Source organism: Psammomys obesus, unplaced genomic scaffold (genome assembly GCF_907164565.1).
Source record: "Psammomys obesus unplaced genomic scaffold, mPsaObe1.curated_primary_1811, whole genome shotgun sequence".
Taxonomy (NCBI): domain Eukaryota; kingdom Metazoa; phylum Chordata; class Mammalia; order Rodentia; family Muridae; genus Psammomys; species Psammomys obesus.
The window spans coordinates 1,455,588-1,469,014 of NW_026585587.1; the positions used below are offsets into that span (position 1 = coordinate 1,455,588).

The 13,427-nt window shown below is 40.7% G+C and overlaps 1 protein-coding gene across 1 annotated transcript in view; it reads left to right on the forward strand.

Annotated features, from left to right (window-relative positions):
- The window catches only part of Wdr64 (WD repeat domain 64), a 112,635-nt gene that overhangs the window by 24,441 nt on the left and 74,767 nt on the right, over positions 1-13,427 (forward strand). The window contains exons 7-9 of the mRNA XM_055609825.1: positions 1,212-1,322; positions 2,685-2,899; positions 3,993-4,127. Of these exons, the coding sequence (XP_055465800.1) occupies positions 1,212-1,322; positions 2,685-2,899; positions 3,993-4,127 (461 nt within the window). The remainder of the gene's footprint in view (positions 1-1,211; positions 1,323-2,684; positions 2,900-3,992; positions 4,128-13,427) is intronic.

The following is a 13,427-nucleotide window of genomic DNA, read 5'->3' on the forward strand; positions in this document are numbered from 1 at the left end:
GTGCCTACTTGAGTAGGCTCTGCATGTAATAGGTTGGAGAGATGGCTCAGGCGTAAAGTGATTTCTCTGTAAGTACGAGGACTTGAGTTTGAAACCCCAGGACCCATGTAAAGCTGGATGCCGTGGTTTATGTCTGTTATTCCCATGCTTAAATGAAGATAAGATGGGAGGTGGGAACAGGGGAAATCCAGGAAGCTTACAGGTCAACGAGGGCTCATATATACTGCACCAAATAGGAGAGCCTGTCTCTACTACCAGAGGGAAGGGAAGGACTGACACTTGGGGTTGACCTGACTTCTACATGCGCATGATGATGTATGCTTTATGGAACTCGCACACAAACACATGCCCCACATAGTTTTTTAACGTTTTAAAAATTGTATTTAAAGATTGTAAATTTACGTTTACTGACTAGGTTCAAAACTAAGCCTTGAATAATAGCAAAGACCTGGGTGTTGCTTCCTGGAATTCAGTTATCTGCAGAGAATTGCTTTGAAACTAATCCTTGAAATTTTAATTAAAAGCTTCTGAGTTTTAACTAACTTCTGTTTTAACAAAATTGATACCCCAAGTTATGAGAACAATACGGAAATGATTTAGGCACGTTTTTAGTGTGAAAATGCCATAAAAGTTTGAGTGCAATTTTGTGATTCATTTATCGAATGCCTGTAGTATGAAGGGCAGTAACCTTGCAGCAAAGGAAAGCTACAGTGAGTTGCTTTCTGAACCACCCCCTACCCTGAGGATTTATGAGAGATGGGGGAAAGTTGAAGGCTTTTTTTTTTTTAATTCCTGTTTGCACACACCCAAAGAATGCACCAAACTACTAAGAGACAACACACTACCTGGTAAGGGAGCCTGGGTCCCTGTTAAAACTCTCAGCCTCCATTTCTGTAGCAGAACTAAACCATTAGGATTCCTGGTGATTTTATGGAAAAGTTAAAGCGCATGTAGAAGTTTCTGGCACATGAGGCAATCCAGGCTGCTGTTTCTGCTTATATCATTCAAAGCAGATGATGCCCTGTAGGCTCTGCTTCCAGACGGGACTTCTAATGTCAACAATCACAAACTTTGTGATTCCCGATCCCCAGGCCCCTGGGTCTTGTGGCACCAGAGACTACACCTAGGGCCTGGTGCATGCTAGACAAGTGCTCTACCACTTGAGCGTCATCCTCAGCCCCATGGCCTCCAACTCTTTGCTTGTCTCTCAGGATACCTCCTGGATTACAGGCTGCGATTACCTCATCCAGCTAAAGCGAGTTGTTGCCACTACAGAGAGGACTATTATCATCTGGGATTACAAAGCTCAAGGGAGCAGCCAGGTACTGTGCCAGGAGAAATGGTAGGAAAAAAAAAAATGAGACTCCGTGTTCAATGCCTGTAAAGATATGAGCTCAGGCGCTGTGTAATGAACATCTATCTGTTATAACTGAAGAGAATGTCAATGGAGGTCAGCTTCAGTACCCGGAAGTGAAAGGAAATGCAGCTTTCTTTTAGGACTTTATTCAGGTTTCGCTTTGTTTTGAGTTTTGAGAGTAAAGGGCTTAATTCTTTTGGTTTCTGTTGTTGCTATGGGTTCCAGTTTTATTTTGGTTTCTGAGATTTGGGGGTGGGGAGGGAGGGCAGTCTTCCCCACGCCGCTTTAGTCTACGCTTTAGCAGTACATATGGCTCCAGGAATCCTGCCACGACGTTACTTGTTTGCTTTTTTATATCCTACAAATCCAAGAATTACCCTTTTGATCATGCTTGTTATTAAATTCAAAGCTTTTTTCCTCTGCCCAGCATCCTTAGGGACATATACTTTATAAACTCTCATACGGAGCTGTCACTGCCAACTCAGAACCCCTTACTTACCTCAGACCCCTAAACCCCACACCCTGGTCTTTGATTTTTCAACTCTTGTTTTGTTTTATGTATGTATGTATGTATGTATGTATGTATGTATGTATGTATGTATGTATTACAATTTATTCACTTGTATCCCAGCTGTAGCCCTCTCCCTCATCTGCTCCCAGTCCCACCTTCCCTCCCTCTTCTCCTCCCATGCCCTTCCCCTAGTCCACTGATAAGAGAGGGCCTTCTCCCCTTCTATCTGACCCTAGCCTATCAGGTCTCATCAGGACTGGCTGCATTTGTCTTCCTCTGTGGCCTGACTAGGCTGTACCCCCCAGGGGGAGGTGATTAAAGAGGCAGCCACTGAGTTCATGTCAGAGACAGCCGGGCTCCCCTTACTAGGGAGCTCACTTGGACACTGAGCTGATTTTTAACTCAAAGAATGCTTTTTTCTTATCTCATTATTTTCTCCTCTCCCTTCCTACTTGCACCATAGGTAGGATGTCTGGACACAATGGCCCTCTGCCCACTGGTAGCTTCCAGATGGAGCCTTCAACTTAGAAAGATATCCACACCCTTTCTTCTGCAAACAGTGGCTGAGAACTGCTTTCTTTATTTCTTCCCCAAATTGTGTGTGTGTTGTGTGCCTGTGTGTTTGCGTGCTCCTGTGCATCTCTCTCTCTTTGTGTGTGTGTGTGTGTGCGTGTGTGTGTGTGTGTGTGTGTGTGATATTGGGGATGGAATTCGGGACTTCATGCATGCTGAACAGGTGCTCTGCCATTGAGTTAAGAGCCCATGAACTTGCATTAGTTAGAGTGTAGCTAATTCAAGAACCCCCTTCGCTTTCAGGAGCATTATTTTGTCATCAAGCCCATGGACCACTGCCTGCTGTGTGTGTGTGTGGTGCCCCTGCCTGACCAGCTCTGCAGAGATGACATCCTCCTGGGGGACGATGGTGGGTTTGTGAACCGGTTCACTGTAAACAGCGACGACATTGGATTAAAGCAGGCGAAGACCAAGAAGAAATTACAGACGCAGGTCCTGGACTCGAAGAACTTTAAAAGGTAAGGGCCTCGCATGAAGACCCCCTTTGGTCTAATAATTATGGACGTTGTTCAGTTGTGGGTACATGGAGTGGAATGAGATGCAAGACCCACAGGACTTTTGGAACTCAAAGCTAAATGAGCAATCTCTAATCGAGGCTTCGAGAGACAACACCGAAGATTTTCTGAAGTCAACATTCTCAGAACTTGTTCATTTTGAGTCAGTGAAGATGTGACCAGAAAACACTGTCATCGAGAACATTGTTCAAATTAGAAAATTAGCTGATATCAATAGTTTAAAATTTTAAACAAAGCTAGGATGGGAAAACAACAACAACAACAAAAACCTCTCTCTCCTCTACTGTGCTCCCTTCCACACGGCACAGTGCTGACAACTGGAGTCACGAGTGTTTCTGGTTCTTCTACTAGAAGCCATGTGATATCCCGAATCTTATGCTGATCGTAGACGGATGCTCAGAACTTCTCATTAAAGGAAGGATAAGAAGGCCCACATTCCACCTAGACCCTTCTAGAGCACTCATTTCTCGTTAGCTTCTTTTCCTGTCACTGGGATAAAATACCTGAAAGATTAGCGCAAGGAACAAAAGGTTGTTTTGATTCTGGGTTTAGAAGGGATATAGCCCATATGGTAGGGCCCACACGGTGGGCAGGAGCGTGAGCTTGTCACACGCCTGTTGTCAGGAAGCAGAGGATGACAGATGCAGATGCAGGTGTAGGAGTTTAGCCCATGGAGTGGTGTCATCCACCTCTGTGGTAGTCCCCTACCTCATCACACCCGTCAACCCTGCTTTACAGCCATGTCTAGAGTTTTGTTTCCTGGGTGATTGGAAAGCCAGTCGCATCGAGTTACACAAGTACTGCTGAAGATTTAGCAAGAGTCTTGTGAAGTTATTTTTTCACTTGGAGTATGCTAGATTAAGACAAGTTGAGCAGCTGAAAATGGTGTGACTCATAGCGCTGCAGTGTATTGGCAGACCTAGCTCTGTTCACAGTTACAATCTGATTCAAATGAAACGAGATGCTGAACACCAAAAACAGGAGCATTGTAAGTTTGTGTGTCTAGCCTAACACCCTTTCCCCTTCTCATTCCCAGTGTTAAAAGGAAGCTGCATAATGACTGGGTTATGAAAATTAGATACATTCCAGCGCTCAAATGCTTTGGATCCTGTTCCTTAGACAGTGCTCATTCATTAGTTTTGGAATCCTTGAAGAGACTTGAGGACAATTTGTAAGTATAACAATGTGGGGGGTGGGCAGGCATGGTGGTGCATGCCTGTAATCCCAGCATTTCAGGAGGCAGAGGCAGAGGCAGGCAGATCTCTAAGAGTTTGAGGCCAGCCTGGTCTACAAAATGAGTTCAGGACAGCCAAGGCTATACAGACAAAGCCTGTCTCAAGACAAAAACCAACCAACCAACCAAACCCAAACCACAAAACCCAAAACAAACAAAGCAGTGTGCCTGCACACACATTCTTGAACGCTCAGCATTTGCACAGTGATGAGCCCATGACAACCTTATAAGGTTCAGAGTGGTTTTCAGAAACAGCAGAAGTTAACAGTTCCCTTCTCTTTGCAATACTAATTAGATCTTTGGGGACAATTAAAAGACAACCATACAAATCTACATATGATATGTCCTCTTCACAGCAGCCATTCTCACTTGTTTATTTGGGGACTGGGGATATGGCCCAGAGCTGAAGCACAGGCCTAGCATTTGTGAGATCCTGGATTCCATTTCCACTACAAAAAAGATTGATTGGTTTAGTATATTGTAATAATTCAATAAACCTGTACCTACAGTTTAAGCATTATTTTATTGATAAAGTTTATACTTCAGAATAATTTTAGCTGGCCAACAAACTATGCTTATGATCTATATGTAGCCAATCATATTTTATCTATCATAAACACACTAGCTGGTATTCTTATAGAATTGTGAATTTGTATAATATCTGATTCATTTTTCAATCTGGTTAAATATTTCCTAATAACTGTCGTGGCGTTTGATTCTTAAAGTTTTTGAGGCATTTGCTACAATGGATAAACTTCAAAACTAAGGGACAGAAGCTGAATAAGCATTTTATATACTGTGTAATTCCATTTACATGAAATGCATCAAGAGACAGATTTACAGAGACAAAATGTAGATCATTGGTTGCCTGGGGCTGATAAAAGGAGCGAGAATCTCAAATGGGCACATGGGAAATTTCTAAGGTGAAGAAACTTGTCTTAGGGTTTCTGTGGCTTTGATTAAAACACCGTGACCAAGCAATCTGGGAAAGTGTTCATTGCATCTTACAGCTTGCAGCCCATCACCCAGGAAAGTCATGGCAGGAACCTGCAGGCAGAAACTCGTGCAGAGGCCATGGAGGAGTACTGTTTACTAGTTCCATATAGCTTGATTAGCCTGCTTTCTTAGACACCCACAGGACCACATGCCACATCAATCACTAAATTAAAAAAATGTCCCCCAGAATGGCAGTTAGGCAGACTCCCCAATAGGCACCCAGATAGAGCGGGGCTGTTACCAGGTGAATATAACTTTCATGGGTGTATAACTTATGATACACCTGTGTAACAGTATGTTTTATTAAAATAATTTTTGAATAAGTTTTATGCTGGCTAGTTTCATGTCAACTTGATACACGTTAGAATCATTTGGAAGAGAGAACCTCAACTGAGAAAATACCCAATTAGATGGGCCTGTGGGTAAGTATGTGGGATTTCTTTCTTTCTTTCTTTCTTTCTTTCTTTCTTTCTTTCTTTCTTTCTTGTTTTCTTAAGTAGTTGAAGAAAGGCTTTTATTAGAGGTCAAAAAACACCCCTAACTGTGAGGTTAAATAATATCTGACTAATTTTCCATATGGTTAAATATTTCCTACTAACTTATGAGCAACTAAGAACAACACAAAAAAATTACACATAATGTCCAAGAAATCAAGCATGCCAGAGAGTAGCATGAAATATTTAGTGTCAAGAAGAAATAAAGCAAAACCGTGAAACAAAAACAACCAGCCTAGAATTCTGTGAACTTCACTTTTAAAATTACTCTTCAGATAGAAAGAATACCAAGTGTGGTAGGGCATCCTTGCAATCCCAGGACCTTTGGCAGGAAGACCAGGGGTTCAAAGTGATGCGTGGCTACCAGCCAGCTTTAGGTCCATCTGGGATACATGAGGCTTTATCTCAAAAAAGAATAAAAATAAAGAATTAAAACTTCCTCAGACAAACAAAAGCCAAAGGAGTTCATTGTGAGTAGGCCTGTTTGCCAGGAATACTGTGAGAAATTCTTTAAAGTGAGAAAGTGAGAGAAAAAAAATGAAGGTAAAATGCCCCACATTTTCTTATTCAATTGAAATAATCAGTTAGCATCTGTTACAACATCTTTGAGCATACGTGCAGATATATATGCTTATATATAAGTCAAGTAACAATGAAAGCAATAAACAAGAGATTACAGAGAAAATTAGTATTGTTTTGTTATAAATTACTTATGCTAATGTGAATTTGTGTACTTTATATGTCACAAACTCCAGTGAAGCCTTAGGAAGAAGAGGAGAAGGGATGGGAATAGAAGGAAACAGTTGATATTCAAAGAAATGAAACAATAATCCAGAACCTTAATGAAATAAGCCAGTCACAAAAGCAAAACATTCATAGATAAAGAAATTAAAGTAAACAAATAAAAATCTAAAGCATAAAAAATTCAATCACATAAGATATTCAGTGGAAACAAACACAAAAAAGTAGAAAAGATACTACAAGGGCAATGAGTGGAAAATAATAATAACACAGTAGATATGAATCTAATATCAACAACCAACTCAAATGTCAATAGTAAATGCCACAGCTGAGTGATGGAGATTGTCTGATGATAAAAAAAAAAAGCAACAAAAACAAAACAAGAACCAAACCATGTATTGTTTACAGAAACACAGTCTTTATATATACATATATATGTGTATATATATATACATATATATATAAAGAAATAAAAATAACATACACATAATGGGTAGAAAAGACAAATAAATTAAAAAAAACAAAATACAAATAAACAAAAGCAATCCCTGAACATGTTAGTTTCCTTAAACTCTAAATTTAAGTAAAAGAATAATTAGAAATTTAATAGAGTAGACTACATATCTCTCAGATGATCTTAGATTCTCTTTTTAAAAATGTAGATGTTTGAAAAACCCAGATTGTTTTATTCATTCCCTAGAAGCTCAAAATGCCATTGAGAAATGAATTTAAAAGCTTCGAAGCATGTTAAAAATAATTTCATTCCATAAATATCATTTAGATGATGCAATTAATTAGAAGTTTTATTTCATTTCTGTAACATAATTAATTGCAAATGAGTGCATGCTGGTGTTTGATAGAAATACATTTCTGAAACACAAACTGAGAAATCAGTGCAATTTGTGCATCCAATTTGATTTTATTCTGTGCTGGCAATTCATAACATGGCCATAGCCATGGAAGAACAGCCATGGCTGTGCCTTGACCTTTGGGTGTTGGGTCCTGGAACCCTGGCTAGGGGTTGTTAAGGAATGAATGAAGGACAGACATGTAGGCACATGTACAATGAAGTTGGGATTACGTAGGGTTCTCTGATATGCACACTGCAAAATCATAGCATGTTTATTAGTTATAGCACAAGAAGAGGGGTTAGCTAGTCTTTGTAAGGGTCTCTGTAGATTAGCAATCTGAGACTGTAAACATCCAGGACAAGGAAGCAGCCTTTGTAGTCTTTGCACACACTGGTAAGTCATTCATAAACACCTAAACATGGACTCTCAAAAAAACCTTCGTTATTTATTTTTAGCCTGGGGCCATATGAGTAGTGGCTTTATCTGTTACCCACAGACCAGTTGGTCTTGGAGTCCTCAACAGGCCATGCCCATGTCAAAATACACATTCCCTCCAACTTCACTCATTCAAGGTTTCCTCCACTCCCTACATATATGGAATCATCACAGGCCCTTGTGGCCCTGTTAGGAAGCTATAATTGACCTTGTACAGTTTTCATTTCCAATGAGACCAAATGTGTAGCCACACCAGTGCCGGTAATTCCACCAAAAACTGAGCATAATTTCTTCTGGCAACTCTTTAAAGGTCATTAGGACAAGTGCTGTGACAGGCAGAGGCATGCAGTGATTCTGCAGGGCAGCCGTGAGTCCAGAAACTCGGCCGTCATTCAACAGATATTTATTCAATATGTTTAAGTCATGACCATTGCCTCTAACTGCTTAAAATGCTAAGTGAACAAACAACTGTGGACATGAAATCAGCTAGCTCTCATCAGTCCAGAGCTCAGGAGTTTGGCAAGTCTTTGCTAAACACTGTCATGGCTAAAAGTTAAATGATGTGGACTCACAATCCCATTATATTAAAAACAAAGGTAACCAGAACTATTGCCTTCCATTTATTTTACTGTAATTTACAATTAACTTCTTGATGGTTTTCTATCTCTAGAGAATATAAATACTATCCAATGCTATACATATCTGTATCTTTTACCAACCAGTGTTCAAGGTTGTCCCATCAGTAGTGTGGAATTAGCCATGGTGGAAATAAAATATTTCACAGAGACCTGCAAACATCTGTAAGCAATGGCTTTCTCCCAGATTATCTCTCTCTCTCTCTCTCTCTCTCTCTCTCTCTCTCTCTCTCTCTCTATCTATGCTGAATATATACACATTCAGCACACCAGCACACAGGGGAAAAAAACAGCAACACCAAGCAGTGTGTTAAGAACCGTGCGACGGGAGAGAACCACAGGGGGGATACAAAGTGAATAAAGTGTAATTAATTAAGAAAAAAAAATTTTTTTCTAAAAGAATTCACTTTAGGACATAATAAAGTATCCACAAATACAAGAAAGAAAAAAAAAAAAAGAACCATGGGACAGTTTCGGAATACATACAGAAGTTCAGAAATGGGAGAGGCAAGTGCTAGCTTTCTGCAAGACATCTTCCATCATGAACTAGAATAAAATAATGAATAGATTAATGTTTTCTGCCATGATTTTATCAACAAGAAAAGTTATAGCAGTGAAAACAAACACATTGTATCTGGACTTAGAGACATGAGATATTGTATTTCTTCCATCTTAAAGATTAAGATAGTCTTAATATATAGGGTTGTTCCCTTTTACAATGATAACATGATAATGTAAAAACAAAAAACTCCATGTTTCTAGTTCCATTTCTGTCGTAGTGACAAAAATCCTGACCAAAAGCAGCATTCTGTATTCTCACACAGTTCAGAGCCCAGCCTGTGAAATGGTGCTGTCCATGATGAGCTGGGTACTCCCCCACGGCCATCAAGCCCATCTCCCATGGACATACCTTCAGGCAAATCTGATTGATAATAACTCCTCAACTAATTCTAGGCTGTGGCAAGTTGACGTTTGAAACTAACGGGCACCCTTAACTGCCGCACTGGCAGGTTCTCACGTTCTGCTTAGACCTTATCTCTTCAGAACCTCCAGCATCCGTGTCTCAAACCTTCGTGCCTTGTTGTTGAAGAGTTGCTTTGTCCAATGTATCCACTGGGTAAACTCACTGAGCTCTCTGTCATTCTGTTCCCTAGCATTCCATTCATCTCCTTGGTCCTCTGTCATAGCTGGACATGAAGTTCGGCACCTGAGCTCATATTCCATCATTGAACTTGGCGTACCCCCCCTCCCATTACCCACTGCACCGCTCAGCCAAATCCTAGCCCTTTAACTCAGCAGATCTCCAGGCCTCCACTCCAGGCTTTGATCTGCTCCTTCTACCCTCTACTTCAGTGACTCTTGCAAACATTCCCTTCCTCTGCTCTGCACCAGATGTGCTATCCTTCTATTTGATACAACAATCTAGGGACTCAAGGGAGATTTTCCAACACACAACAACCTTGTTACAGAGGATGGGATGTCTGATTCTTCATTGAAGACCTTGGTTCAATTCCTTCTGTCTTCTCCAAGCTCTTGCAACTCTTCCACTCTGTATATGCGACCTATAATTGACTGCATCTCTGGATCTGAGTAGTCTTGTTCTGAGTAATCACATAGCTCAGAGTGGCCTGGAACTTCCTATATGGTTGAGACTGGCCTTAAATTCCCAATCCTCCTGTCACCACCTCCCAAAGGCTAGCATGACAGGCATGAACAATCATGTCCAGCTCTGACTAATCTTTCTTGGCCAACAGTCTCCTCCTCAGGATTATTCAACATATTTTCTTCTCCTCTAAGTAATTTTTGGAATGATAGCTCTTTCTTCGCTACCTACACTTGATGTGTCTGCCTCCCTCCACAGTCCTCTAGGTAGTGTCCAATCTGCTCCTGGGAAATCATCAAGCCCCAGGCAGTGTGTATTGCTCATCCAACTCAGAATGAATCGCTCCCAGAGTTTGTTTGCTTGTATCTTGCTATTCATTCTTTATTCATGTGAACCCTCATGTTTTTTTGCCCTAGGCAATGGCATTTTTGAGAGTTCTGTTACCAACAGGTTTTCATTTCACTGTCTTCTTGTTCCCTGAGGATGATAGGTATCTTCACCCACAAACTGATAGACTTAAGTCTTACATGTTCATTAGCTTGCAGGACTATTTCATTGTTCAACTGGTTACATAAGGATTCAAATGGTTATATAAGAACAACCTTGAGAATATACCTAGTGTACCACATTACATTTTGCCTGGAGACATCAGAATCTGTCCATTAGGCCAAATGAATACTTTGCACCCTTCTATAACTCTTTGCTCTTCATCATGCCCACCCCTACATCCATCGTCAAGTAACAATTTGTGTCTACTACCTCACAGATTCTTTTTGAATCTGGTTTGTCTCTTATCTTTCTCCCTGCTTCCTCCCAGGCTCTTTTCATATGTTCTCTACAAGAGAACATCCACTCATCTCGATAACTTTTACATTTTGATCTCAGCACACAGAGCTTTTGTGGACGCATCCCTAAGGCCTCCACTTCACTCCTGCACCATCACTTTTTACCTGGCTCTCTGAAATCCTGAGCTTCTTCTGCTTCCTCGACAGCACATGCTGGGCTGGTACATGTTTGGAGGCTGAGATCTTGAAGTTATTTTTCCAAACGTCATGATTCTTTAAGGGTCAAATAATGCATACCCCAGAGAATTATTCTGACCTTTCCCCAACTCTGGAAGGGAAGCTTGACAGTCCTTTTTCTGTGTTTGTTGCATTTTAATTATGTTTTATGTTATATCTTTATAGGAAAGTAAGATAAGTACTATAGTCAACATTACTTTTTGGGGTGGGGGGTGTTTGCAAGACAGGGTTTCCTTGTATAGCTTTGGCTGTCTTGGACTTCCTTGTAGATCAAACTGGCCTTGAACTCACAGTGATCCACAGCTTCCCGAGTGATGGGATTAGGCATGCATCACCACGCCCGGCTTCAATATTCTATTTTTTTACCATTGCATAACTTGAATATAGGTGGCTCCCAGAGAGGCTGTAGAGCAAGAAGTGGAATACTCAGTGTTTAGCAACTGATGAGATGCTTTGATTGAGATGCTGTTATTAGAACTGGGAATTAAAGATGAAAAAGACTAGGTCATTAGTCATGTGCTAATAATGGATAAATAAAGTGTTCCCATGAAGGGCAATGAGTGCTACAGCGTAGACGTTAAAGAGCAAAGTAAATGCTGACATCTTTTTCAGGCAGGATGGGGAAGGCAGGCTCGGGGAAGAGTTCTTGAAGGGGAGAGACGCCTTGTATACTGAGTTTTGAAGAACTGGTGACAGTTAGCCTGGCAAAACAATTGAGTGGGTGGGAATGGCCAAGCAGACACACTAAAGACTTGGCATTGGTAAACAGAAGTGAGAAAGAAGAGAGCGAGTTCTAGATTAGAGCCCCGGGAGAGAAGAGCTGGGAAATGTGAAGCTAGCTAGCCAAAGCAGACATGAAAAGACCGGTAAATTGTATTAGAGCTAGATTTTAAACTCAAAGCTACGAGAAGACCACCCTCTGCATGCATTTGTACGCACACACAAACACACACACAGAGGAGGGGCATAGAATCATAGTTAAGGTAACCTTAACCTCAAATTAGAGAATGGATAGAGAAGAGCAAGTAAGAAAAAGGAAAATAAACTGAGGAAGATACAGAAATTTCTAAAAATTATAAGATTTAATTTTAGCCTATGGAAAAGTAGGTATGAAGAAAGAACAGTTATTTAAAATATTTTTTAAGAACTGATAACGTAAAAGATAAAAGAAATAAATGATGGAGATCAGCTCCATTTTATAAATTCATTTTTTGTTGTTGTTGTTGTTGTTTTGTTTTTGAGATAGGGTCTCACTATGTAGCTCTGGCCATCCTAGAACTCACTACATAGAGCAGGCTGGACTAGAACTCACAGAGCTCTGCCAGCCTGTTTCCCAAGTGCTAGGATTAAAGGTGTGTGCCGCTATTCCTGGCTGCTATTTTTATACATTTTTAACATTTGTGTCTATTGTAGACCAAGCCCAGTTGCAAGCACTTAATGTACTGATATACAACACAAGCAAACAACAAAACTCAACCAACCAAGCAACCACATAATAATAATAATAACAACAACAACAACAACAACAACATTACAGGCTATTGCTTACTACTGCCCCAGAGGTGGAAGGTAAGCTCCTATTGCTGAAAACCCCATACACTTAAAAAACATGGCCCACGTGGCCCTGAAACTGATCTGAAAGCTTCCTCCTTGAGAAATACCTTTCATGGTGCCAGAAGGTGCTGGGAAAGCTCCCAAAGGAGGGAAGCAACTGACATCCCGACCCAGCTGTGTTGTGAATCACAGCATGGCCAGCACTGAACCGTAACTCTAAGGGTGCACTAGCAGCGCACACACCCTGATGGTACCCACCAGTCTTTAACTTAAGAGCCACTCAAGAATGAAAACATGCCCAGTCCTGGAAACCTAGCCAAATACCCAAGGCTGGCGAAGACGTGGGTCTGGAAGAAAAACCTACAACTGTTACTTTACTAAGCCAGTACAACCCCTGCCCTCTACATAGTTGTCCTCATATCCACAGTGAAGTGTAGTCCTTACCCCTCATCAAGGAGACTTCTTTTTGCAAATAGAAACCATTATAGAAAAGCCGCAACCAATATAAATGCAAGATGTGGAGCCCAGTCCCAGGAGCTATATCTTATAAAACAACTCTCAACACCTTTCAGGGAACATTGAAGAACAGGATCATGCATAAGCAGAGATCTTCGTGAATAGAGGATTGACTATTGCAAAGATCCAGGCATAGAGGGTCTTTTTTTTTTTTTTTTTTGACCAGGTGCTGATGTTTTATCAAGGAAACTATGACCGCATAGCTATTGGATTCTAGGCAAAAACTAATAGTGAGTTTTGTGTGTGGCACCTATGCATGTGGTAAGCATAGGAAAAAAGTTGATTTAGTAATATTTTCACATTCTTGGCTTTCTTTTTTGTTGTCTCTATTTTCTATTCTGTACACACACACACACACACACACACACACACACACACACACACACACAC